The sequence below is a fragment of the Oncorhynchus gorbuscha genome, linkage group LG25 (genome assembly GCF_021184085.1).
Source record: "Oncorhynchus gorbuscha isolate QuinsamMale2020 ecotype Even-year linkage group LG25, OgorEven_v1.0, whole genome shotgun sequence".
Classification (NCBI taxonomy): Eukaryota; Metazoa; Chordata; class Actinopteri; order Salmoniformes; family Salmonidae; genus Oncorhynchus; species Oncorhynchus gorbuscha.
This window is the reverse complement of record NC_060197.1, coordinates 2,258,650-2,285,552: the sequence shown is the minus strand read 5'-3', so window position 1 is coordinate 2,285,552 and position 26,903 is coordinate 2,258,650. Positions and strand designations below refer to the sequence as shown.

At 43.5% G+C, this 26,903-nt stretch overlaps 3 protein-coding genes across 9 annotated transcripts in view; 1 reads left to right on the top strand and 2 right to left on the bottom strand.

Annotated features, from left to right (window-relative positions):
- LOC124013654 (apoptotic protease-activating factor 1-like) overlaps positions 1 to 18,976 on the bottom strand; it is a 71,226-nt gene extending 52,250 nt beyond the window's left edge. For 2 of the 5 annotated variants that reach the window (XM_046328022.1, XM_046328024.1), the window contains exons 1-7: positions 18,792 to 18,927; positions 17,576 to 17,801; positions 17,066 to 17,255; positions 8,399 to 8,596; positions 7,901 to 8,102; positions 7,596 to 7,708; positions 7,196 to 7,327 (exon numbers count right to left, since the gene is read on the bottom strand). In XM_046328022.1, coding sequence (XP_046183978.1) covers positions 7,196 to 7,327; positions 7,596 to 7,708; positions 7,901 to 8,102; positions 8,399 to 8,596; positions 17,066 to 17,255; positions 17,576 to 17,722 — 982 coding nt within the window. In that variant the 5' untranslated portion in view covers positions 17,723 to 17,801; positions 18,792 to 18,927. Of the gene's footprint in view, positions 1 to 7,195; positions 7,328 to 7,595; positions 7,709 to 7,900; positions 8,103 to 8,398; positions 8,597 to 17,065; positions 17,256 to 17,562; positions 17,802 to 18,791 lie in introns of those variants that run through there. The other 3 variants (XM_046328023.1, XM_046328025.1, XM_046328027.1) reach the window with 3 other exon arrangements.
- Positions 310 to 6,180, top strand: LOC124013656 (secretory phospholipase A2 receptor-like). 2 transcript variants are annotated; one of them, XM_046328030.1, is made up of 5 exons: positions 310 to 486; positions 1,834 to 2,214; positions 2,476 to 2,805; positions 4,485 to 4,594; positions 5,633 to 6,180. In XM_046328030.1, the coding sequence occupies exons 1-5, from the start codon at positions 453 to 455 to the stop codon at positions 5,780 to 5,782; spliced, it is 1,005 nt and encodes a 334-aa protein (XP_046183986.1). In that variant the 5' UTR covers positions 310 to 452; the 3' UTR covers positions 5,783 to 6,180. The 2 variants fall into 2 exon arrangements, with proteins under 2 accessions (XP_046183986.1, XP_046183987.1); XM_046328031.1 differs by having other exon boundaries at positions 5,592 to 5,753.
- Positions 18,642 to 26,903, bottom strand: part of LOC124013655 (coiled-coil domain-containing protein 87-like) — a 15,000-nt gene continuing 6,738 nt past the window's right edge. The window contains exons 13-20 of one of the 2 annotated variants that reach the window (XM_046328028.1): positions 26,769 to 26,898; positions 23,962 to 24,071; positions 23,671 to 23,786; positions 23,401 to 23,444; positions 22,359 to 22,544; positions 21,101 to 21,215; positions 20,427 to 20,569; positions 18,642 to 19,745 (exon numbers count right to left, since the gene is read on the bottom strand). In XM_046328028.1, the coding sequence (XP_046183984.1) occupies positions 19,476 to 19,745; positions 20,427 to 20,569; positions 21,101 to 21,215; positions 22,359 to 22,544; positions 23,401 to 23,444; positions 23,671 to 23,786; positions 23,962 to 24,071; positions 26,769 to 26,898 (1,114 nt within the window). In that variant the 3' untranslated portion in view covers positions 18,642 to 19,475. The remainder of the gene's footprint in view (positions 19,746 to 20,426; positions 20,570 to 21,100; positions 21,216 to 22,358; positions 22,545 to 23,400; positions 23,445 to 23,670; positions 23,787 to 23,961; positions 24,072 to 26,768; positions 26,899 to 26,903) is intronic. The other variant, XM_046328029.1, reaches the window with a different exon arrangement.

The following is a 26,903-nucleotide window of genomic DNA, read 5'->3' as shown; positions in this document are numbered from 1 at the left end:
TGTAACAGAAATTTAATTTGTATTTATTAGTTTTGATACATTTAATTATTTAATGTATTGAATTTAAAACTTCACTAATTGAAATTGAATTTCATGATTTAGAATGGAATTCTAAAAGTCGTTGAAGGTTAATAGAATTTTCAGTGAGCATTAAGGGCTCCTTTTCTCCAAAGTCTATGTTCAGACTAATTTGACTATCAGTTTTTTAACGCAAACAAAAACAGGTTAACAGCCTCCTACTCATTTGACTGATGTCCTGCGGGTAAGAGAGAACTGAACATAACCACTATACAAAGCAAGCTAGAAAAATACATGAATAGGTGTATTGTGCATTGTTCTGAAATAGCGCCTGCCCTACAGAGAAAGGTGCAGCTGAATGCAGAGGATCCACAGTACACCAGGTCAAGACAGCTCGCTGAAAATATTGGTTTATTTTTTATGAATCTTTTGTCATGGAGAAGAAAGTGCTGATTGTGTTTTTCTCAGGTCAGTGGTTTTATTATGATATTTAAAATATATATATTTTATTACAATGTATTTACAATTGCATATCTGCAGCCAGCACATTTGTGTTCCAACCCAACACCATCACAAAGAATCAATGAACCATCAAGCTCTTGAGAAGTTGAATCTGCTAAAGTGCAAAACTTTTAAATAGAGTTCAAATGTGAACATTAGTAGTTTAAGAAATAGTAATACTATGATTTTTTCTGCATTGAACTTTTAGAACTGAACTTGACTATTGATATTGCAGCCTCTGGGTAGAAGGGTCTATATTAATGATGTTGCAGCCTCTGGGTAGAAGGGTAGATATTACTGATGTTGCAGCCTCTGGGTAGAAGGGTCTATATTAATGATGTTGCAGCCTCTGGGTAGAAGGGTCTATATTAATGATGTTGCAGCCTCTGGGTAGAAGGGTAGATATTACTGATGTTGCAGCCTCTGGGTAGAAGGGTCTATATTACTGATGTTGCAGCCTCTGGGTAGAAGGGTAGATATTACTGATGTTGCAGCCTCTGGGTAGAAGGGTCTATATTAATGATGTTGCAGCCTCTGGGTAGAAGGGTCTATATTACTGATGTTGCAGCCTCTGGGTAGAAGGGTAGATATTACTGATGTTGCAGCCTCTGGGTAGAAGGGTCTATATTACTGATGTTGCAGCCTCTGGGTAGAAGGGTAGATATTACTGATGTTGCAGCCTCTGGGTAGAAGGGTCTATATTAATGATGTTGCAGCCTCTGGGTAGAAGGGTAGATATTACTGATGTTGCAGCCTCTGTGTAGAAGGGTCTATATTAATGATGTTGCAGCCTCTGGGTAGAAGGGTCTATATTAATGATGTTGCAGCCTCTGGGTAGAAGGGTCTATATTAATGATGTTGCAGCCTCTGGGTAGAAGGGTCTATATTAATGATGTTGCAGCCTCTGGGTAGAAGGGTCTATTTTAATGATATTGCAGCCTCTGGGTAGAAGGGTCTATATTAATGATATTGCAGCCTCTGGGTAGAAGGGTCTATATTAATGATATTGCAGCCTCTGGGTAGAAGGGTCTATATTAATGATGTTGCAGCCTCTGGGTAGAAGGGTCTATATTAATGATATTGCAGCCTCTGGGTAGAAGGGTCTATATTAATGATGTTGCAGCCTCTGGGTAGAAGGGTCTATATTAATGATGTTGCAGCCTCTGGGTAGAAGGGTCTATATTATTGATGTTGCAGCCTCTGGGTAGAAGGGTCTATATTATTGATGTTGCAGCCTCTGGGTAGAAGGGTCTATATTAATGATGTTGCAGCCCTTGAGGCAGTTACTTGAGATGACAATGCACCTCTTCACAGGGCTCTTCACACTATCCTCCTGTCAGTATCACTATGTAAAGGACCCTAAAAACTGGACTGAAGCACAGAGGTACTGCAGAGAGAAGTACACGGACCTGGCCACCGTAAGCAACATGGAGGATATGAACAGACTGAACCACTTGACTATAGACAGCGGTTATGATGGCGCAGTGTGGATAGGACTGAAGAAGGGACAGTATTCCAGGTGGCAGTGGTCTCTGGCAGACATAGACCACTATAGTAAGGGACAGACTGAGTTTAGTGAATTTTGGGACCGAGACCAGCCAAACAATTTGAATGAAGATTGTGGTGTCATGAAGAATTCTGGAAAATGGCACGACTATTTTTGTACTACGCAACACTTTCCAGTGTGCTACGACGGTGAGTGACATACTACATGTATTCTAGTTAAAAACACACTAACCTGGTAACACAAGAGGACACCAGCAGTGCATACAAGTTCGCCAAGTAACAGATTACTGTGGGGTTGTCAAGGTCGCAACAGATTACTCTGGGGTTAAAGGTCACAACGTTTATCTTTCAAATTTCTTGTCAATTCCAAGGTTTATGAATTGACAACAGTTCAAACGGCACCGATCCAAACTCTGATCCAAACTCTGATGGTTGCATTTGTCCCCATAGGGACTAAGCCTCCAGCTGGTCATTTCCTAATGGTTCAACAGCTAATGACCTGGAGGGAGGCTCAGCTCTACTGCAGGAAGCACCACACAGACCTGGCCAGTGTGAGGAACCAGACTGAGAACAAAGAGATCTGTAACGTGGCCGGGAGTAACAACGTTTGGATCGGCCTGTTCAAAGACACCTGGACGTGGTCGGACCAGAGTAACTCCTCGTTCAGATACTGGGTCGGCAGACAACTGAACGAGTCCTGCGCTGCTTGGAATCGCAGTACCTCAGGCCAATGGATAGACAGAGAATGTCTGAAGGAATGTCCCTTTGTTTGCTACGGTAGTAAGTTAAGATCCCTTATTGTGCCACCAAACTCATCTCCTTAAATGGGCTGTTGATTTGGAATAACTGTCCACACAGATTTAAATATGTGACATTCTTGTATGCAATAGTGAATGTTCATCTTAACTGTATGTGTGTATATAGATGAAGTCGGAAGTTTACATACACTTAGGTTGGAGTCGTTAAAACTCGTTTTTCAACCATATTTCTTGTTAACAAACTATAGTTTTGTGCATGACAATAATTTTTAGAACAATTGTTTTCAGACAGATTATTTCACTTATAATTCACTGCATTACAATTCCAGTGGGTCAGAAGTTTACATACACTAAATTGACTGTGCCTTTAAACAGCTTGGAAAATTCCAGAAAATTATGTCATGGCTTTAGAAGATTCTGATAGGATAAGATTCTGATTGACATAATTTGAGTCAATTGGAGGTGTACCTTTGGATATATTTCGAGGCCTACCTTCAAACTCTGTGCCCTTTGCCTTGACATCATCGGTAAATCTAAAGAAATCAGCCAAGACCTCCACAAGTCTGGTTCATCCCTGGGAGCAATTTCCAATCGCCTGAAGGTACCACGTTCATCTGTACAAACAATAGTACGCAAGTATAAACACCATGGACCGCACAGCCGTCATACCGCTCAGGAAAGAGACAACTTCTGTCTCCTAGAGATGAACGTACTTTGGTGCGAAACTTGCAAATCAATCCCAGAACAACAGAAAAGGACCCTGTAAAGATGCTGCAGGAATCAGGTACAAAAGTATCTCTATCCACAGTAAAATGAGTCCTATATCGACATAACCTGAAAGGCCACTTGGCAAGGAAGAAGCCACGGCTCCAAAACCGCCATAAAGCCAGACTACGGTTTGCAACTGTACATTGGGACAAAGATCATACTTTTTGGAGAAATGTCCTCTGGTCTGATGAAACAAAAATATAACTGTTTGGTCATAATGACCATCGTTATGTTTGGAGGAAAAGGGGAGACGATTGCAAGCCGAAGAACACCATCCCAACAGTGAAGCACGTGAGTGGCAGCATCATGTTGTTGGGGTGCTTTGCTGCAGGAAGGACTGGTGATCTTCACAAAAATAGATGGCATCATAAAGCTTGGCCGCAAAATGGGTCTTCCAAATGGACAATGACCCCAAGCATACTTCCAAAGTTGTGGCAAAATGGCTTAAGGACAACAATGTCAAGGTATTGGAGTGGCCATCACAAAGCCCTGACCTCAATCCCATAGAAAATTTGTGGCCAGAACTGAACAAGCGTGTGCGAGCAAGGAGGCCTACAAACCTGACTCCGTTACACCAGCTCTGTCAGGAGGAATGGGCCAAAATTCACCCAAATTATTGTGGGAAGGTTGTCGAAGGCTACCCAAAACGTTTTACCCAAGTTAAACAATTGAAAGGCAATGCTACCAAATACTAATTGAGTGCATGTAAACTTCTGACCCACTGGGAATGTGGTGAAAGAAATAAAAGCTGAAATGAATCATTCTCTCTACTATTATTCTGACATTTCACATTCTTAAAATAAAGTGGTGATCCTAACTGACCTAAAAAAGGGAATTTTTACTAGGATTAAATGTCAGGAATTGTGAAAAACTGAGTTTAAATGTATTTGGCTAAGTTGGATGTAAACTTCCGACTTCAACTGTATGTGTTAGACCCAAGACCCCCAACAGTCAAGAAGATACAGGTAGTGAGAGTGCGGATGACCCCAGACCCAAACATGGACCTGAATGATGCTAAGAAGAGGGAGGCCATTTTACAGCAGGTGAGTCTCACCCTCTTCATTTCTAGACTTTTAACTTCATTTAACCACGCATGTCAGTTAACTCTTTACACTCATACCCGTTTACGGGTTCAAAGTGGCAGATTTTATGCCCACCTGACCCAGATTGCGATTTATAATGGGCCGTTTTTGGATTGTGTAAACAACAGTAATTGTGTGATGGTGGGATGCAGGGTTGTGTTCCAAACAAAACAACAAGTGTGATTGCTCTAGTTACTCAACAGCACTGCTAGGAAAGCTAAATTTAAAAAATACTTTATATTTGAACACTCTTCTTTGAGTCATAAAGTACATGGAAAGGAGTGTGGTCACTTGGAGACACCAGTTAGTTCTCTCACTCAAACCCTTGTAATTGTTTTGTCTTATGTTGCACCTATCCCACATTTTCCCGGAATATTCTTATCATGCTACTGGATGGATCCAGAGTATTTTCAGATTTCGCTAATAACAAATGCGGTGAAAAATTCACTAAAGGGAAAATGCACATAAAATCAACAGTGCAATGTTTGGATTCAGTCTTGTATCAGGTGAACTGTTGTGTCCTCAACTTTGGTCAAATAATTTTCCCATAATCTTCTAATTGTTCCCTTTAAATTTCTACCATGCTATTCATATTTCTTCTTTGTGAAACATTTCAATTTAGCCTTATCCATAAAGGATAAAAAAACAAGTGTTTTTTACTTATTTCAAGTTTTATTCAATTTAACCAGGTAAGCCAGTTGAGAACAAGTTCTCATTTACAACTGCGACCTGGCCAAGATAAAGTGTAAAGGGTTAAGAATAAATTCTTATTCACAATGACCAACTCGCTGTGAACAAGTCCACTGCTCTTTACGTTAAGAGAGTTCTCCAAGTAATGATAAACCTTTCAAACCGTAAGAGTGCAGGTACCTACATATGAAAGCATATAGCTGCCATCATTAAATTTGTAATGGAAATAGTTAATCCTACAATGTATTAATAAATACATATTCCGTAGGATTAGGTGTTCAGGGCATAAAGCCTGGTTCTGTTCCTCAGATAAAGGAGAAAATGAAGGCCAATGAGATGACTTGGAACTTGGAACTGAGATGGAAAGAGCAGCCAGATGAAAAGGTCTTCCACAAGGAAGAGAAGAAAGAGAACGACAGAGAGAAAAAAAGGGAGCCGAAAAATAAGGAAGAGCTTTGAATAGAAGCACATGGAGTTAGTGTGCGGATCGGTTGCCATGTTAGTGTGCGGATCGGTTGCCATGTTAGTGTGCGGATCAGTTGCCATGTTAGTGTGCGGATCGGTTGCCATGTTAGTGTGTGGATCGGTTGCCATGTTAGTGTGTGGATCGGTTGCCACCTATAATTAATGATTCCCTTCTCATCTCACATTGTATTAATTTATCATGAACCATTATTAACTATGAGAATTCCCGAGAAGCAGGTGTTTAGAGGATATATTTGCATCGTCTCAGGCAGCAAACAAATATATCCTTCAAACACCGGCTTCTCTGGCATTATCACTTTTACACAACGGATTACCAACATATTCAAATAATAATTTGAGGAAGTCGTTCAGTCTTTTTGTTATGCATCTATGGACACGACCCAGTCGTTCCTTCTAAATGTTCCATAGCCATACTGGCTGGCAACGTTCTTATCCTTTGCTTGCTAGCTAGCCAACTACGGTTAACTTAGTCACATCAAACAGTGCAGCCAGAACAACAACAGTAGCTGCATTTGTTTAAGCTGTTTTCTAATGACATTTACTTGGATACATATATAACAATGAGCTAATGATGCACGATTTCTCCTGGCATAGAAAATGTGCTCTCTTGTCAGGACATTGTCGTTCAGAGGAGACAACAACACAACTAACACAATCACTAAAAACTGAAGCTGGAAAGACTGCAAACTAGCTGCACTTCATTTTGTTTGACCTTTTTTCAATGTACATTTCTGTGTATATATATCCACAAAGATTATGCCAGCTGATTCATGATTTGTATGTATGGGACAGCTGGAGATTGAATTTGAATATTGAAACAATGTTGCAAATGTTAGAGACAGACAAAGGTTTATACAAATATCTGCTGTTAAACTAAATAATAGTCTAAAAAAAAAGTGAGATAATGTCTAGATACTTTTTTATAGTGGAGAACAAGTTTATAAATTGCCTGGCTGGGCTGATGATACAGTGGAATGCACAGTCAGATGCAACAGAGTAAATAGGCATTTTAACGTCATTGATTTAGCCGGTGGTAAATTGTGGAATAGACACCAGCTGGAATGCGGTTTAAACCAATCAGCATTCAGGATTAGACCCACCCTCTGTATAAGGTACTATATTCTATCCATACTATTACAGTATGCCATGTTGCGGTTTTATTTGATGTTTAATGAGCTTGTTCTCTTCATGATCTGTTCATTATTTCTATCAATGTTTTTGGTCACACTACATAATGCCAACCAAATTATTCATAAGAAAATGTAATACTTATTTCTCTTGAATATGTGAAATAAATTGAAATTTTATTGTAAACCTGAATGGAATTTTCATTTAATTCAATACAATTTATTTTGACACTATAGCTACGTGTGCGTGTGCATGTACCTTTGCACTCTCGGACAATGCTGCGGGACTGTTCTGGGAGTCTCTGGGGTTTCCTGTTGACATACAGGGCGAGGATCTCCAAGGCCTGATCCTCCTCCAGACCACTCTCCACTGCCACCTCAGACTTAGGACCTGGACACACACACACACACACACACACACACACACACACACACACACACACACACACACACACACACACACACACACACACACACACACACACACACACACACACACACACACACACACACACACACACACACACACACACACGCACAATTTGATGAGCAGGTGCATTGAGCGTAATGTTTGAGCAGTGTTCTATAAATTAAGTCATCATTATCAGTAGTACTGTAGTAATGTTAGTATTAATATCAGTGCTATTACTCATACACACCGCTGACACAGTCGGCTAGGCTTCTGTCTCGGGTGGTGAGCAGTACTCGACACTGGATGTCAAAGGCCTTGAGCACCGAGCTGTCCCAGATGTCATCCAGTATCAGCAACGACCTGCACACACACACATCTAATTCAATTGACAGGAATTATAATGGGAGTTAATAGCATACAATAATTCACTCCAGAGCTGAAACTTCTGAGGTCCAACTGAATGTTCTACTAATCATTAACAGCCACCATTTAGAAGAAATGGACCAAGTTGAAAAGTTTGCTACCAGTCCACATCAACCCTGGGGGACTGACCTGGGGTAACGACGGAGCATGAGGAAGCGTAGTCGCTCCTTGGCCTCTTCCAGAGAGCCAGGAGGCCGGTGGAGGGAGGACGAGGGGTCTTTCTCCTGGCTCTGCTGCTCCAGGCGGAAACACAGTGACTGGATCCTAACCAGCAGGTCAGACCGGTCCAGCTGGCCTATGGACAGCCAGTGGACTCCTCCTGGAAAACACTCTGGGGGGGGTCGTGGGTGTCAGAGAGAGAGACAGAGAGAAAGACAGATGGAGAGAGACAGTACAGTCAAGAGACCAATGCGATAAAGAACAGAGAAAACAAAGTGAATGCAGACAAAGAGAAGACAGAGAGAAAGTGAATGAAGAGAGAAAAAAAGCCTCCTCTACATGTATTAACCCCCCTCCAGAAATGTATCTTGGGTCAGTTTGACATTTTACCCATTATTGGTTAGGATTGTGGGAGGAAGCTGATCCTAGATCTGTACCTAGTGAAAACTTCACCATGGAGCCACCTACCTGTGATGAGTGCGTGGTCTCGGACTGCCTCCGCAGCCAAGACAGACTTGCCGGAGCCGGCCATGCCGAACACAGTGACCCAGCCGGGCTCCTTCTGCAAGCGGTAGAGCTTCTCCCTGACCCGGTTCATCAGGGCTGGCCGGCTCACAAACACCACGGGTCTCTGGGGCACGCCGCCCTCACTCAGCACCACCTGAACTGGAACAGGGTAATACAGCATTATATATATATATATATAAATACAGTATGTTGCCAATGGAATAAACAGAGGGGTCAAACATGGCAGAGACAGAGAGGTGCGCTACCATACACACACATATAGTTGAAGTCGGAAGTTAACACTTAGGTTGGAGTCAAGGGCATAAGTCTGTTTTATGATACTTTAAGGTCCTTTTCTGCTGTCAACACACAGAGGGTGAAACAAGTGTGGGAGAAAGAATTGTCTGTTACTATTGACGAAGAGATGTGGGAGGACATTTGGAGATATGCAAAAACAATATCTATATGTAATCGTACTAGAGCAATCCAATTAAGAATAATACACAGATTGCATATATCCCCAAATCGCAGACATGCTTTTAGCCCCACTTCCTCTTCCCCTCAGTGTCTTAAATGCAAAACTGATACAGGCACCCTAACACATTGTTTATGGCCATCTACCAAAATACAAAGATACTGGTCTGGTGTTCTACAAGAAATTGAAAAGATCCTAGGGGTTGATCTAGAATTAGACCCAGTTTCTTTACTGTTAGGTCTTCCTAGTAGGCATGTTACTTCTGTGGGTAAAAGGAGGCTTTACAACATCCTTACCTTCGCAGCGAGGAAAAACATCATTTTACAGTGGATTAGTGATAATGTTCCTTCTATTAAAGATTGGCATAAGATAATATTTGAATGGGTGCCTCTGGAATATCTGACATGTACATTGCATTCTAAAACAGACCACTTCTACAAAGTATGGGAACCTTATCTAAATTACCTAGAACCTGCGGTATCAGCTATTATGCTGCAAGGATTCTCTTAGAATTGCGGGGATCTATGTATTTCAGAACTACACTGTACGTTCCATGTGTGGAACCTAACTTCTTGGTTTAAACTGAGCTTTTTTGTTTAATTTCTGTTTGTAAGTTTGTTTAAAATGTATTTATTGAGAGACGCAATGATGGGGATGGGGTGAGAGAAGCACCGAGCGGAAAGAGGAAAATGGTGTACGCATGTGTGTGTGTGTGTGTGTGTGTGTGTGTGTGTGTGTGTGTGTGTGTGTGTGTGTGTGTGTGTGTGTGTGTGTGTGTGTGTGTGTGTGTGTGTGTGTGTGTGTGTGTGTGTGTGTGTGTGTGTGTGTGTGTGTGTGTGTGAGATATATATATAGAGATAGATAGATAGATAGATAGATAGATAGATAGATAGATAGATAGATAGATAGATAGATAGATAGATAGATAGATAGATAGATAGATAGATAGATAGATATATATATACACACACTAGAGGGCAGGCTGGGCTCATGGATAGTAGCCCAACAAAGCATGGGAGACAAGGTAACCAGAGTCAATTAAGCACAACTGACGGTACTAATGAGATACTCTCCTTCCCCTATAAAAGAGAGAATGGAACCAGCAGAGAGAGGGGAAACTATCTCTGGAAGATGGCCACAGAGAGAGAGAAGATGTGCTGAAAGAACCACTAAGACTGTGACAAACCCGTGATTTATGTTTGTTGTAGTTTAAAGATTATACTATTGTGTTCTTGTTTCATCTGGAGAAGAACATGTGTGTTTTACCTTGGAAGATTTTTCATTGATAATGTTAGAATGTTTTTGTTGACAAAATACCCTCAATAGAGAACCGTGTTCAATCAAACCTACTCCTGACTCGTTTATTCCACCTTCCCGCTTTAGAGTGTCGCCTAATTACTTGGTACGCTCACATTGGTGGAGGATGCGGGCATTAGGTGGACGAGTGACACAAGGATAAGTGAGTAAATCAATATTCTTCCAGTAGACCCGGAGGAACCATTCAAGAACGATGGATAACGCCCTACTACAACAATTGATCACGGCACAGCAGACAACCATAGAACTCCTGCAACAACAGCTGAGTCGACGAGAAGAACCTAGAGTTAGGCCAAGAGCGGCTGCTCACGCCATCTTACCTCGTCTCTCCAAGGAGGATGATATTGAGGCCTTCCTCATGACCTTCGAAAGGACGGCCACCTTGGAAGAGTGGCCGCCCACAGAATGGGCTAGCGCATTAGCTCCTCTTTTGACCGGGGTGGCTCAGGAAGCCTATTTTGACCTGGATTCCCGCGAAGCTGCGGACTATGGGCGACTAAAAACCGAGATCCTGTCCCGGTACCAGCTGACTGCCAGAGATTGATGGAACTTTACAGCCCTATCAATGGACCTATACAGCTGATCAACCCGTCCGTGTCCAGATCTTCGCCTTAATACGACTGACAAAACAGTGGTTAGAACCTGGAAAGGGAGTAGGACATGTGATAGAGACTCTCGTAGTGGACAAGATATTGAGAGAATTACCCAGTGACTTAAAAAGGGTTGTGGGGCAAGCCAACCCGTTGTCAGCCGACGACATAGCCCAGGTGGTGGAAACATATCGGTCTACAGGGGAGTTGTTAAAAAGTGACAAGGAGGAACGGAAGGAGTCTTCCAATCCCGTACCACGACTCACCCCGGCGCGCCCGCCACCGAAACGTCCAAGCCCACCCCGGAGGTGGGAGAAGTCAGCCACCACACAGCCGGGTCGGTGTTATAAGTGTCAGTCTCCCAACCATTATGCCCCACAATGTCCTAGCAAGGATGAGCCCATGGTCACGGAGTCGTCACTGCCTACCCCCACACATCCCGTTTTGAGGGGGCAGGATCAACACTGTTGGTTAGCAGAGATAGCCCCAGCCTCAGAGATTCCGGTGCGAGTTGAAGGACAAGATGTGGTAGCTATTCTCGACTCGGGAAGTATGGTTACGTTAGTAGAGGAGCGGATGGTGACCTCCGCAACACTGCTACCAGACAAAGTAGCCGTATCCTGTATCCATGGAGACACCCACTATTACCCCACTGTGAATCTGCCTATTCTCACTCCAAAAGGAAGGTGTACAGTCAGGGCAGGGAAAGTGCCCCAGCTGAAGGTGCCATTATTGATCGGGAGAGACTGTCCCCTATATAAGGAGCTTCGGCAGATGACGTTATGCACGGGAAGAAGGGGGACAGGAGAGAAAATCCAAGCCCGAGGTAGTAGTACTACAAGGGGACGTAGCCGCGTCCTCGTCCTCTACAGCAGAGGAAGAAATAGCGACCCAACGTTTACGACAGATATTCCAGGAAACCACCGATGAAGACACCTGTGAAGGGTTATACACAACGCAGGAAGGAAGGAGCAACCAGGCACTAAGGGATATATTTGAAGCTCCATCCGAGGAGGGAACCTGGAAGGGATTCTCCTCGGTCCCCCCTGATGTGGAACAACCTCCACATCCCTCTACTGAGGTTGACCTGCCCCAGGAATTAAAGGGACAGTTCGGCACCTCGCAGCATAGAGACCCAGACCTAAGGGAGGCCATGAGGAAGGTGAAGGTGATCGACGGGAGGAACGTCGACGGATCAGGTGAGCCCCCTCTTCCTTACTATGCAATCAGGCGGGGTCTCTTATACTGGGTCGTACGACGAAGGGGGGAAAACCAGGAATTACTAATGGTGCCTAGACCATACAGGTATGGTTACAGTTCTACAGTTAGCCCATTCCCACGTCCTAGGAGGACACCTGGCACGAGACAAGACTATTGACAGAATCATGCAGAGATTCTATTGGCCCCGTGTCACCCGAGATGTGGCCAGGTATTGTAAGACGTGTGATCAATGTCAACGTACAGCCCCACGGCCACACCTACGTAAACCTTTGATTCCTCTCCCCAACATAGAGACTCCCTTTGAACGCATAGCTATGGACCTCGTAGGACCCCTCCCAAAATCCGCCAGAGGACACGAGTACATCCTAGTGGTTATAGATTACGCTACCAAGTTCCCGGAGGCCATACCCCTGCGTAACATGTCGTCAAAGGGAATTGCCAAGGAGTTATTCCTGATGTTCTCTCGTGTGGGCCTTCCCAAGACTATCTTAACCGATCAAGGAACCCCGTTCATGTCCCAGTTGATGAAGGACTTGTGTCGGTTATATCAGGTTCAACAGATACGTACAAGCATATTCCACCCTCAAACAGATGGGTTGTGTGAACGCTTGAACAAAACAATTAAAAGCATGTTGAGAAGAGTGGTGTCCCGAGACGGGAAAAACTGGGACATGCTTCTCCCACACTTAATGTTTGCCCTGCGAGAAGTACCCCAGGCATCCACTGGATTCTCTCCGTTTGAATTGCTCTATGGCAGACCCTGTCGAGGAATCCTCGACTTAGCCAAGGAGACCTGGGAGACCCAACCATGTCCCTTTCGATCCACAATAGAACACATTACCCTGATGAGAGACCGCCTGTCAGCAGTGTGGCCCATAGTCAAGGAGCATATGGAGAAGGCCCAAAGGACCCAAGGCCGGGCCTATGATAAATCTGCGACCCCCCGTGAGTTCACCGTGGGAGAGAAAGTGATGGTGCTTGTGCCCACGGCCGAACATCGCTTGCTGGCGCAGTGGAGGGGGCCCTACGAGGTAATGAAAAGGGTCTCACCGGTCAATTACCTCATCAAGCAACCTGACAGGAGGAAGAAGGTCCAACTCTATCACATAAACCTGCTGAAGACGTACCATGGACGAGAGGAGGAGGTGGCTTTGATGGCCCTGGAGGGCAAAGAAAAAAAAGAGGCTCTACCACAGGTGCGCCGTGGCCAAACTCTCCTACCGGAGCAGTCAAGACAGCTAGACAAGCTGATTATGAACTTTGGTCGAATATTCTCTCCATTCCCAGGACAAACAGATGTCCTGTTCCACCATATCCACACTGAACCCGGCAAGAAAGTGCATATCCGCCCTTACAGGATTCCTGAGGCTCGCCGAGTCATCGCTAAGAAAGAGGTGAGGGAGATGTTGAGGATGGGCGTGATCGAGCCCTCGACGAGCGAGTGGTCCAGTCCCATAGTCCTGGTCCCCAAAGCCGATGGTAGTATGAGACTCTGCAACGACCTTAGGGGCGTGAATGCCATCTCTACATTCGATGCGTACCCCATGCCCCGCGTGGATGAACACTTGGAGCGCTTAGGAAAGGCCAAGTTCATCACTACCCTGGATTTGACGAAGGGATATTGGCAAGTGCCGGTGGCTCCGGAGGAACGCCCAAAGATTGCCTTCGCCACCCCAGAGGGGCTTTTCCAGTATGTGAGGATGCCCTTCGGACTGCACGGAGCCGCTGCAACCTTCCAACGCCTCATGGATGCCATTCTACGGCCCCATCAAGAGTATGCAGCGGCATACATAGACGATGTGGTCATCCACAGCGAGGACTGGGATAGTCACCTCCTGCGATTACGGGCGGTGCTCGTGAGTTTGGAAGCAACAGGGTTGACAGCCAATCCAAATAAATGCTGCCTGGGCCTGTCCGAAGCGGAATACCTGGGGTATACCGTGGGGAATGGGAAAATACGCCCGCAGGCAGAGAAGACCAGGACAATTCGTGACTGGCCTCGACACTGGACGAAGCGAGACGGTCGGGCCTTCTTAGGGATAACAGGATATTATCGCCGTTTTATCCCGGGATATGCAACCATTGCCAACCCCCTCACAAACCTCATCAGGAAAAACCTGCCAAACCAGGTAGAGTGGAAAGACGAGACGGAAGAGGCCTTTCAATTGTTAAAAGATGGCCTGTGTTCTGATCCCGTTCTACAGGCTCCGGACTTCTCACAAGAGTTCATTGTGCAGGTCGACGCCTCGGATACAGGGCTCGGGCCGTACTAGCTCAGGGTAAAGGTGAAGCAGAGAAGCCGATTCTCTTCATTAGTAGGAAACTCAGCGATCGGGAACAGAGGTATGCGACCGTAGAGGAAGAGGCCTTAGCCATCAAGTGGGCCCTCGATTATCTCCGGTACTACCTACTGGGTCGGAGGTTTGCATTAGTTACTGACCATGCGCCCCTCACGTGGATGGCTGGTAAGAGAAACAATAACAACAGAATAGCCAGATGGTTTTTGTCTTTACAACCGTTCTCTTTCCATGTCATCCACAGGGCCGGATCGAGGAACGGGAATGCAGACGCGCTGTCCCGACGCGACCAAGACGGTGCGTCTGGCGCCCGACCCTCCGGTTCGGTCCTGGGGGGGAAGGTATGTGGAAGGACCACTAGAGGGCAGGCTGGGCTCATGGATAGTAGCCCAACAAAGCATGGGAGACAAGGTAACCAGAGTCAATTAAGCACAGCTGACGGTACTAATGAGATACTCTCCTTCCCCTATAAAAGAGAGAATGGAACCAGCAGAGAGAGGGGAAACTATCTCTGGAAGATGGCCACCGAGAGAGAGAAGATGTGCTGAAAGAACCACTAAGACGGTGACAAACCCGTGATTTATGTTTGTTGTTTTTCCTTGGAAGATTTTTCATTGATTATGTTAGAATGTTTTTGTTGACAAAATACCCTCAATAGAGAACCGTGTTCAATCAGAAAAACCTACTCCTGACTCGTTTATTCCACCTTCCCGCTTTAGAGTGACGCCTAATTACTTGGTACGCTCACAATATACATACGTAGGTATGTGTAAGTGAGTGCTGTTTTTTTTTGTTGCTTTGTCTCTGTTGTTGTATCTCTGAATATGGGTGAAAATTCCAATAAAAATACTGTTGCCAAAAAAAAAATTATAATAATAATTTTTCCAACCACTCCACAAATTTCTTGTTAACAAACTATTGTTTTGGCAAGTTGGTTAGGATATCTACTTTGTGCATGACACAAGTCATTTTTCCAACAATTGTTTACAGACAGATTATTTCACTGTATCACAATTCCAGTGGGTCAGAAGTTTACATACACTAAGTTGACTGTGCCTTTAAACAGCTTGGAAAATTCCAGAAAATGATGTCATGGATTTAGAAGATTCTGATAGGATAATTGACAACATTTGAGTCAATTTTGAGGTGTACCTGTGGATGTATTTCAAGGCCTACCTTCAAACTCAGCGCCTCTTTGTTTGACATCATGGGAAAATCAAAAGAAATCAGCCAAAAACTCAGATTCTTAATTTTTTTGTAGACCTCCACACGTCTGGTTCATCCTTAGGAGCAATTTCCAATCGCCTGAAGGTACCACGTTCATCTGTACAAACAATAGTACGCAAGTATAAACACCATGGGACCACGCAGATCAATCCCAGAACAACAGCAAAGGACCTTGTGAAGATGCTGGAGGAAAGAGGTGCAAAAGTATCTACGTCCACAGTAAAACAAGTCCTATATCGACATAACCTGAAAGGCCACTCAGCGAGGAAGAAGCCACTGCTCCAAAAACACCATAAAAAATCCAGACTACGGTTTGCAACTGCACATGGGGACAAAGATTGCACTTTTTGGAGAAATGTCCTCTGGTCTGATGAAACAAAAATATAACTGTTTGGCCTCCCGGGTGACGCAGTGGTTAAGGGTGCTGCACCAGCTATGCCATCAGAGACTCTGGGTTCGCGCCCAGGCTCTATCGTAACTAGCCGCGACCGGGAGGTCCGTGGGGCGACGCACAATTGACCTAGCGTCGTCCGGGTTAGGGAGGGCTTGGCCGGTAGGGATGTCCTTGTCTCATCACGCACCAGCGACTCCTGTGGTGGGCCGGGCGCAGTGCGCGCTAACCAAGGTTGCCAGGTGCACAGTGTTTCCTCCGACACATTGGTGCGGCTGGCTTCCGGGTTGGATGCGCGCTGTGTTAAGAAGCAGTGCGGATTGGTTGTGTATCGGAGGACGCATGACTTTCAACCTTCGTCTCTCCCGAGCTCGTACGGGAGTTGTAGCGATGAGACAAGTTGGTAGCTACTAAAAACAATTGGATACCATGAAATTGGGGAGAAAAAGGGGTAAAAATTCAAATAAACATACATACATACATATATATATATATATATATATATATATATATATCCATGTAATTTTCCTTCTTTATTCCTTTATAAAGAAGGAAAATTACGTGGATATACTGAAGCAACATCTCAAGACATCAGTCAGGAAGTTGAAGCTTGGTCCCAAATGGACAATGAGCCCAAGCATACTTCCAATGTTGTGGCAAAATGGCTTAAGGACAACAAAGTCAAGGTATTGGAGTGGCCATCGCAAAGCCCTGACCTCAATCCTATAGAAAATTTGTGGGCAGAACTGAAATTCTACCAAATACTAATTTAGTGTATGTAAACTTTTGACCCAACTAGGAATGTGATGAAAGAAATAAAAGCTCAAATAAATCACTCTCTCTACTATTATTCTGACATTTCACATTCTTAAAATAAAGTGGTCCTAACTGACCTAAGATAGGGAATCTTTACTAGGATTACATTTCAGAAATTCTGAAAAACTGAGTTTAAATATATTTGGCTAAGGTGTATGTAAACTCCCGACTTCAACTGTACATATACATAGATCGCCCCTGCATATTATGTCCCTGTATCAGAAAAGGAAGGCACATCTCAGACTGCCCTAGTCTCCTGGTATTCTCCATCCTCCACCCTTTGGGGCAGCTCACCATAGCGGGTGCCACCGTCTGAGAAGCTCTTCTCAGCCTCAGGGGAGACCAGGGGCAGGCTGTTGTGGAGCAGGCTGGCCAGGTCTCCGTAGCTCTCGCGGACCAGGGCATTGTAGAAGGAGATGTAGGCCTGGTTATCCTTCCTCAGGAGCAGCTCCAGCAGGGCCGCCGCCTGCTCTCTCCTGGTGGGCTAATCGATGGACAATTTGAATTTTGAAACCACTTTATTGCTTTTCTTACACCAATGCAGTTCTTTCAGATGTCCGTAGTGTTAAGTGTTTAAAAAGCCCTGCAATCTCTCTGACTTACCTCTCTCTCCCCCTTCCTCTTATGAGGGTGTTTGTTTGGAATCAGGAACCCAACCGTTTTCCCAGCACAGTGCACTCGGTTATGGGCCAAATTCAAAACAAGCAGTTTTATACACTTAATTATCACTACACACTTACCACTATGGACATAGGAAAGTGTATGAAAAGGGTGCTACTGTACTTCCCCACCTCCTCACCCCACCTTGCTCCTGATCCTGTCCTCCTCGTCCCCAGTCAGCACACCGTCACTGATCATGTGATCCATCAGGTAGGAAGCCCTGATGTCCTGCTCCAGGCTGGAGCGTGACTGAAGCAGGCAGCTCCGCGCCCCTTCCTCCATCATCGCCATGCCAACGGGCCAGACCTGGTCTGACCACACCGGTGGGGTGGCTGGGTTGGAATGGTGATGAATTGGCAGGTGATGGGAGCTGCGGGGAAAGGAAGTTGCATGGATGGATGTAGTATGGGCAGTACTAGTTCTGGTCCAGGGTGCTATGTGTGGCTTGAGCTTTCTTGAACAATAATACGTTGAAGGAGGCTCAAGCTGCACGTAACACCCTGGACCAGAGCTAGGACAGTACTACTACTTGCACTGCTGCCTCTTAGTGTGACTCCTGTGCCCCACCTAAAATAAAACTGGAAACTGATAAGAGCTCTGATAGGTAGATATACACTATGATGAAGATCCTTGTAATACTACAGTGCCAGTAAATATTTGAAAATGCTGCCCTTACAAAAAAAGATTGCAGTCGACTGTGGTATTTTGGAGGCAGTATTTGCAGCATACTGCAGTTATACAGCACTCTGACTGCAATATATTTCGTAAGGACAGGTGACTTTTTTCTCCATGAATGTGGTTGAGAATGGAATAAGTCTGACTGACTTGACCATCTAAAGTTAATTTGTAGCAGAAAAACAACAATTGAGACTACTTTCGTTATCCATCTCCTCCATTCAGTCTGCGTGCACTGACTTGCCCAGATATTGCTGATTCAACGTCAGGAAGTTACCAAATTTCCTCTTTAGAGTGAACATTGATTGTGGGCTTTTGCCATTTAGTCGGGTTACAAGTTTATACACACACACACACACACACACATAAAGTAGCTGACTGGCGTATAGCTAGCTAACTGTGCACTTAGACCGTAACGTTATAGTTAACTACCAAGGTTAATTTGACAGCTGTGGGACACAGCAGTGTAGCTAGCCGACATTCCCAAAACTACACAGCAGCTGTCTGTAGTAGGCTATATAGTATGCATAACAAACGCTATTTATACGTTTATTATTTCCACAGGCAGACAAACATTGTATGTTTATAAAAACAACAGATAACAAGACTTTTTAACTGAAGGTGGCACATACTTCACTCGTAATAAGTTGTAAGGAAATGAAACATTTGAAACACAATGACTCACATATATCTATTTGCTCGCTATCCACACTCGATAAGTGCTCAAGTTTATAATAATTTCCTTTCAAAATAATGTAATTCTGTAAATAAATGTAATCCCCACCTATTTTTGAAAAGAGTAAGGTTCTTCCTGAATTATAACAAAAACAACTTCCCCCGGTCTGAAATGACCAATGCGGTGGCGTTTCGCGCACACGTGAGAGGGTGAGATAAAGCATGCGCTTGACTGTAACTAGGCAGATGGGAGCAGGCTGCCTGGTGATACGTGACAGCTTGTTGTTCATTGTAAACTTGTAGGCCTGCAGTGCTAGCTCAGTATCTTTGGTATTGCACTTGGCAATACTGATAAGACACTTAACAGTGGCCCGACATAGACTCATAGTGCAAACAGCGTTCCTTTTGTCATGGCACTTAGAGTTGCATGTTTCTGCCACAGAACAAAATAATGTAAATGATTAATGACAAAAATATTCACCATATCAAATGTTGACAATGTCATATGAACCTACTAGTAGTGCATATATATTATCCAATCACGTTCATACATTTACTTGACAAGGGATAGTGATAATGGATTATACATAATATGAATACATACAAATGATCAAATATAATACTTCCTTCCAAGCAGTGCATGCATACAAACAATTTTCCAAGCATTTTATTTATTTGCTTACAACGTTCAAACTTATACTGGATACACTGAGCTCGCCTGGGTTGGGTTGGAGGGGCTGTGTGTGTGAGGGTGGGGTCTCTGGCTGAGGGTCGGGGTGTGTCCTTGGGGGGTGGGGTGGGTGCCCGGGTACAGCTGAAGGTTGGGGTTGAGGGGGGGCAGTCTGGTGGGGAGAGAGCCCCTCCCCTCCACCACCCTCTCCAGAGCCTGGACCCGACGCTCCTGCTGCAGCCAGTAGAGCATCTCGATGCGGTCCCAGCGCATCTTCTCCCTGTACGGCCTCCCCTGGAGAGAGTGAGAGGGTGACCGTTGAAAACACAGCTGTGAGGAAACTGCTTAGTCTGGCTGCACCAGAGTTTTGGGGCTTTTGTTCTAGCCCAATACTACCAACACCTGATTAAACCAATGTAGGACTTGATGATGAGTTGACAAGTTCTGGTTATTGGGGATAATCAGATAAGGGGGATGGCGCAGAGCTCTCCATAGCGTTTTCTCAGTATGTATGAGCCTAGTATGTCAATATTTGTAGCTTACTGCATACATTTTTTCTAACTTGTATGTTCTAGATAGGATATACGACTATTACACATTGTGCAGTTTTAGTAAGTAGTAGGCAAGACAGGACCGATTTTGGACACGGCCAGAGGAAGAAACAGAGAATGTGAGGGAGAGAGAAATAGAGAAGGTGAGGGAACGGCAAAGCTCTTTCAATGAGGGTAAATCACCAACCTAAAAACTCTGCTTTCTCTCTGTCTCTCTCTATCCCCCATAGCATACTGCATGTGCTGTATGTCAGAGAGCACAATGACACTAGTGGGTCATATTCACTAGGACATCAACGGAAGCAAACAAGCAAAAACGAGGAGGGACTTTGCTCAATTTGTCTAATAAGAAACACCGTTTTTTTTTCTTCCGTTGCAAAACATTTTGCTACGCTGTACACTAATTAATAGACCCATGACTCACCTTGTAGGTGACAGTGTCATGGAAGCTGTCTGTAATGTGGTGGAGAATCTTAGACAAAACCTTCTCCAGAGAACAGATCTGGGAGTTGAGTTTTCTCCGGTGCTTGGACTCATCCATCCTGGCTAGAGAGGTGCCTCGGTAGCCTGAGAAATAAAAAAATGAGTGTGCAAGTGAGAAAGAGAGAGAGGGGCAGGAAAGAATAAATAGAAAGAAAAGAGAGTGGAAGGAAAGAAAGATAGAAAAGTAAAGTGAGAGGAAGGAAGGAAAGATGGAAGGAAAGAAAGAGACAAAGATAGAGCGAGAGACATTCCCTTTGTATAGTGTACGAAGATATGCTCCTTCACTTACGACCATACTAGCCTCTCAGAAGCTATGCAGGGTTGGGCCTAGTTAGTACTTGGCTGGGAGACTGCCTGGGAATACCAGGTGCTGTACATTTTTTGTCCATTAGATATTTCATCAACTGCCTTTTATTTATAACAATAATAATATGATGATATATTTAGCAACTTACAATATATCATCCAATACAATATGCTGTAAAAGCAATATGTTATAATATTGTAAGGAGCACAGGAGGCTGGTGTCATCTTAATTGGGGAGGACGGGCTCGTGGGAATATATCTGCACCGAGGGGAAACTTTACCCCAGAGCAGATATATATTATGCAGTACCTTGCAGGAAGAAGCGGTTGGGGTCAGAAGCGTCCCTCTCAAACAGCTCCAGACGAGCCAGCAGAGACTCCCTCTGCTGGATGAGACGGGCAGCGCGCTCCCATGCTGCTGTGGCCTGGGAGGAAACGCACACACACACGGATGTATACAAATACACACACATGGACACACACACATACACAAATGTATGCATAAACACAAAATTCTGTTCAAGGTATAGAAAAGATTTTAGAAGTATATGGTGAACTCTGTGTCTATGGTGATATGGTGATCTCTGTCTCTATGGTGTTATGGTGATCTGTCTCCATGGTGATATGGTGAGCTCGGTCTCTATAGTGATATGGTAAACTCTGTGTCTATGGTGATTATGGTGATCTCTGTCTCTACGGTGATATGGTGATCTCTGTCTCTATGGTGAGCTCTGTCTCTTTGGTGATATGGTGAGCTCTGTCTCTTCGGTGATATGGTGAGCTCTGTGTCTATGGTGATATGGTGAGCTCTGTCTCTATGGTGAGCTCTGTGTCTATGGTTATATGGTGAGCTCTATCTATATGGTGATACAGTGAGCTCTGTGTCTATGGTGATATGGTGAGCTCTGTCTCTATGGTGATATGGTGAGCTCTGTGTTTTTGGTGATATGGTGAGCTCCGTCTCTATGGTGATATGGTGAGCTCTGTCTCTATGGTGATATGGTGATCTCTGTTTCTATGGTGATATGGTGGTGAGCTCTGTGCCTATGGTGATATGGTGGTGAGCTCTGTGTTTTTGGTGATATGGTGAGCTATGTCTCTATGGTGATATGGTGAGCTCTGTGTCTATGGTGATATGGTGAGCTCTGTCTCTATGGTGATATGGTGATCTCTGTTTCTATGGTGATATGGTGGTGAGCTCTGTGTTTTTGGTGATATGGTGAGCTCTGTGTCTATGGTGATATGGTGAGATAATATGAACACAGCATCAAGTATCATGTTACCATCTCTGCTAACCTCTATCAGGGCTGTCCAATGTCAGTCCTGGAGGGCCCAAAAACTTCTGGGTTTCATTCTCTCCTTCTGATCAGGGGCTAATTCAGACCTGGGACACCAGGTGAGTACAATTAACTACCAGGTAGAAACAAAAACTATAAGTATTTAGGCCCTCCAGGACCAGAATTAAGACAGCCCTGCTATAGATGGTGGCATGATACTTGTACAGTAAGTGTGCATTCACCTGTATGTATTTGTTATCGTATGCGTGTGTGTCTATGTACTGTGCACACCTCCTCCAGCTGGTCCCTGCGTGCATGGGAGCTGTACTTAATGGCCATGTCCAGTCTGTAGGTGTCGGGTAGGCAGAGGAGTGTCCAGATCCTCTCCAGCCTGCTCTGGACCTGGTCCCCCTCTCCCATCACCCCCCCTCGACTGGCCTCCTTGCTCCCCTCACTCACTGTCCTCTTATAGGCCTTCTGACAGGGAGAAAGGACAGTTAGTTAAAAAAAATGTTTAAAGGGAAATAGTATCCATATTGCTAAGGCCTATTAAATTCAAGTCTACAGAAAGTCCCTAGGGGTAGAAGCTAGAGTTTGATTTGGAACAGAACCCAATCAGTCCCAAACTGTTATGAGCCTTTGCGTAGATCTGAAGGAATTGGAGAGATGATGGAATGGGACAGAGAAAGAAAGATGATGGAATGGGACAGAGAAAGAGAGATGATGGAATGGGACAGAGAAAGAGAGATGATGGAATGGGACAGAGAAAGAGAGATGATGGAATGGGACAGAGAAAGAGAGATGATGGAATGGGACAGAGAAAGAGAGATGATGGAATGGGACAAGGAAGGGGAGATGATGGAATGGGACAAGGAGGGAGAGATGATGGAATGGGACAGAGAAAGAGAGATGATGGAATGGGACAGAGAAAGAGAGATGATGGAATGGGACAAGGAAGGGGAGATGATGAAATGGGACAAGGAGGGAGAGATGATGGAATGGGACAGAGAAAGAGAGATGATGGAATGGGACAGAGAAAGAGAGATGATGGAATGGGACAAGGAAGGGGAGATGATGGATGGGACAGAGAAAGAGAGATGATGGAATGGGACAGAGAAAGAGAGATGATGGAATGGGACAAGGAAGGAGAGAACTACCCAGATCGAAGGCTCCCAGTCTTAATGACACATAAAACCTGATTGTATTACAATGGCTGTAAATCCATTTATGGTACATTTACTGCATATTCTGCATTTACAGTTAATTTATAGTATCCATTTACAGTACATGTATAGTATCATCTGTGTACTAAGACACGCACACACACACATACCTGTTTAGAGCTGGTTATTTCTTCATCTGGACTCTCTTCCTCCTCTGTAAAAAACCCAACAGACAATAGGTTACCTATGAGTCTATAAACAATAGGCTATGAAACAGGTTTAGTACCAATAAGCCAGAAATCCAATGAGTCATGACATTACCTACTAAACCAGAACTGTTTGACTTCCTTTTATTTCGCAATCCTTGACTGGAACGTCCTGCGTTTGAATGACTCACTGAATTACTATGGTTAAAAGTCACAGTGTGCGTGTGTGTTTACCCTCCAGATCGGGTTCCTTCCACAGCCCTCCCAGCAGCACCGTGTTGACGTTCCACACCCCTGTCACGTACTCCTGCTTCTGACCCTTTAGAGCCTCCATCTTCTGCCTCCGCCTCCTATCCACACACATTGGTTTGTTAGCTGCTCAAAGTCCTCATAATGTAAGAAACATGATTACAACAAAAAAGAATGTAGAAAAAAGAATGAAAATAGTGGGGCAGACAGACAGACAGACAGACAGACAGACAGACAGACAGACAGACAAACAGACAGACAGTAAGACAGACAGACTTCTTCCTCTCGTCTCCTCGTAGCTGGAGCAGTCTTCTTCTCTCGTCCTCCTCATCGTCACTATCGCCACTATCGTACAGGTGGAACGCCGCCCACAGGTAGTCATTGTCCTACATAGACAGAGAGAGTCCTAGTCAATCACTCTCTGATACCACAACAATAACTGGACATGGAAATGATTGGACATGTATCTAGTGCTTGAATTGGGCCTGGAAAAACATTGGTATTCTGATATTACACAGGTACTTAAAGAGTGGGAGAAGGGGTTTGCCAGTTTGTTCTCAGGTAACGAAAATGTGGCATATTTTGAGGATTTTTTTTTATAAAGACATATGTTCCCTGAAAACTAAACTGGAAAATACAATGTTAGAACCATCTTATATATGTAACCTGTATTTAAATGAGCTGTTTGTGGCAGAAGTTAAGAAGGTGATTGATGCTGCAAAAAATGGGAAAGTGTTGATGAACAGCATTGATGAACTGCCTAATGAGGTTTTAAAATCCCCTAAATTAATTGACGTCCTATATGATTTGCTCCAAATGTGTTTTGAGTACAGTATACTGCAATCCACTTGGTATAAGTCTATAGAGAATCCCATTACCAAATCTTCAAAAAATTACCCAAGAGTGCAACTGAACTATAGAGGCATAAGTTTATTAAGTACAGTTTCTAACTTATATTCTCATCCATCCTCATGTAACGGCTTTCTTGTGGAGAAGGAGAGTCGGACCAAAATGCAGCATGATGATGATTCATGATATTTTAATGAAGGAAAAAACTATACATGAAGAAACTACAAAATAATGAAATGAGGAAAACCGAAACAGCCCTATCTGGTGCAAACACAAAGACAGGAACAATCACCCACAAAACACTCAAAGAATATGGCTGCCTAAATATGGTCCCCAATCAGAGACAACGATAAACACCTGCCTCTAATTGAGAACCACTCCAGACAGCCATAGACTTTGCTAGATACCCCCACTAAGCCACACACCCAATACCTAACAAAACCCCAAGACAAAACACACCACAATAAACCCATGTCACACCCCGGCCTAACCAAATAAATAAAGACAAATACAATATACTTCGACCAGGGCGTGACACCTCAACAATAGGCTAATAGGTTTTTAGAGAATCAAAACATTCTGGTGGAAGAACAAAATGTTTTTTGTAAATCCAGAGCCTGTACAGATCATATCTTCTCGGTCTGTACAATAATCCGAAATAGATTACACAAAGAGAAGCCTACTTTTGCACGTTTCATTGATTTCTAGAATGCTTTTGATTTTGAAAATAGGGATATTTTAGCCTATAGTTTATTAAAGACAAGGGTTGACGGGAAATTTTATCACGCAATCCAGTCTCTTTACAAAGTATCAATTGCTTGTGTGCATGTTAATGAATATGGCACAGACTGGTTTCCCACACCATCGGGTGTTAAACAAGGAGACGCCTTATCACCGACTTTGTTTGCTTTGTTTATAAATTATTTGGCAAAAGAAATTCCACAGTTAAATATTGGAGTAAGATATGATGATGAAATGTTAAGAATCCTTTCATATGCTGATACTATTTTCATGGAAGAAACTGAACAAGACCTGCAGAACATGTTATTATGTGCAGTCAATTGGTGTAAAATATGGAGACTCATGATTAACCAGACAAAAACACAGATAATGACTTTTAGAAATCCAGGTACTAAGAGAAGTGTTTTTCAGTTTTGTTTTGGTGAAGACATTCTTGAGTTTACGAGCAATTATACATAGTTGGGTCTTTTTTATTCTGTTTCTTTTTTTCTGTATTTAATTATCTGGTTATGTTATGTTATGTTATGTTATGTTATGTATGTATGTATGTATGTATGTATGTATGTATGTATGTATGTATGTATGTGTGTGTGTGTGTGTGTGTGTGTGTGTGTGTGTGTGTGTGTGTGTGTGTGTGTATGTATGTATGTATGTATGTATGTATGTATGTATGTATGTATGTATGTATGTATGTATGTGTGTATGTGTGTGTGTGTGTGTGTGTGTGTGTGTGTGTGTGTGTGTGTGTGTGTGTGTGTGTGTGTGTGTGTGTGTGTGTGTGTGTGTGTGTGTGTGTATGTATGTATGTATGTATGTATGTATGTATGTATGTAAATTATTTTACTGCTCTAGGGATGTAATTTACTATTATGTATTGATTTTTACCTTACTTATTCTTTCTTTCTTTCTTTATTGAATTATTGTAATGTTTGTTTATGTGTCAATTAATCCCATAAGGGATGGATTGCCAATTGGCGTTTTGACACGAAAAATAAAATGTTATTCATTCATTCAAAAAAGTATTAATTACATTCGGTACTGAGTACCGGCACCTTGACTTTTCTACTGCTTGAGGTCCAGCACCTCTTATAGAATAATGATTGAAAAGTTCTGGCACCTAAATATAAACAGTACTCAAGCCCAAAATGAGTACCAGCACCTATTTCAAATTTCATGTTTTATTTGTCACATGCACAAATATAGTGAAACGCTTAACTTTCAAGCCCTATGCAACAGGGCACAGTATTCAATATAAAAAAAAGTAGAACTACTAAAAAACAACATCAAAACACAAAAAATAAATCAAGCCATGTCTATAATGTACATGCATAACCTATGGTCCAATTCAAAAGTTGATTGAGATTTATTTGTAAACAAAACCGGTTGATTTTCTTCTAGTTACTCAATCGATTTTTATGCATTTACTGCCTTCTATTAATTAGAAAGTCTTCTTCTATTTGCTTCCTGTAACTACAGAATGTGTGACCTCTGACCTGATTGGTGATGTATCGGAGGTAGTCCTCGACTGAGAGGTCAGTCTTCCACCACTGCAGCCAGGCTGTGAAGGCCCGGGAATTCTGGTCTTCCGGTTTCTTATGGTCCGCTGGGATCTCTGTCCTTTTCCTGGA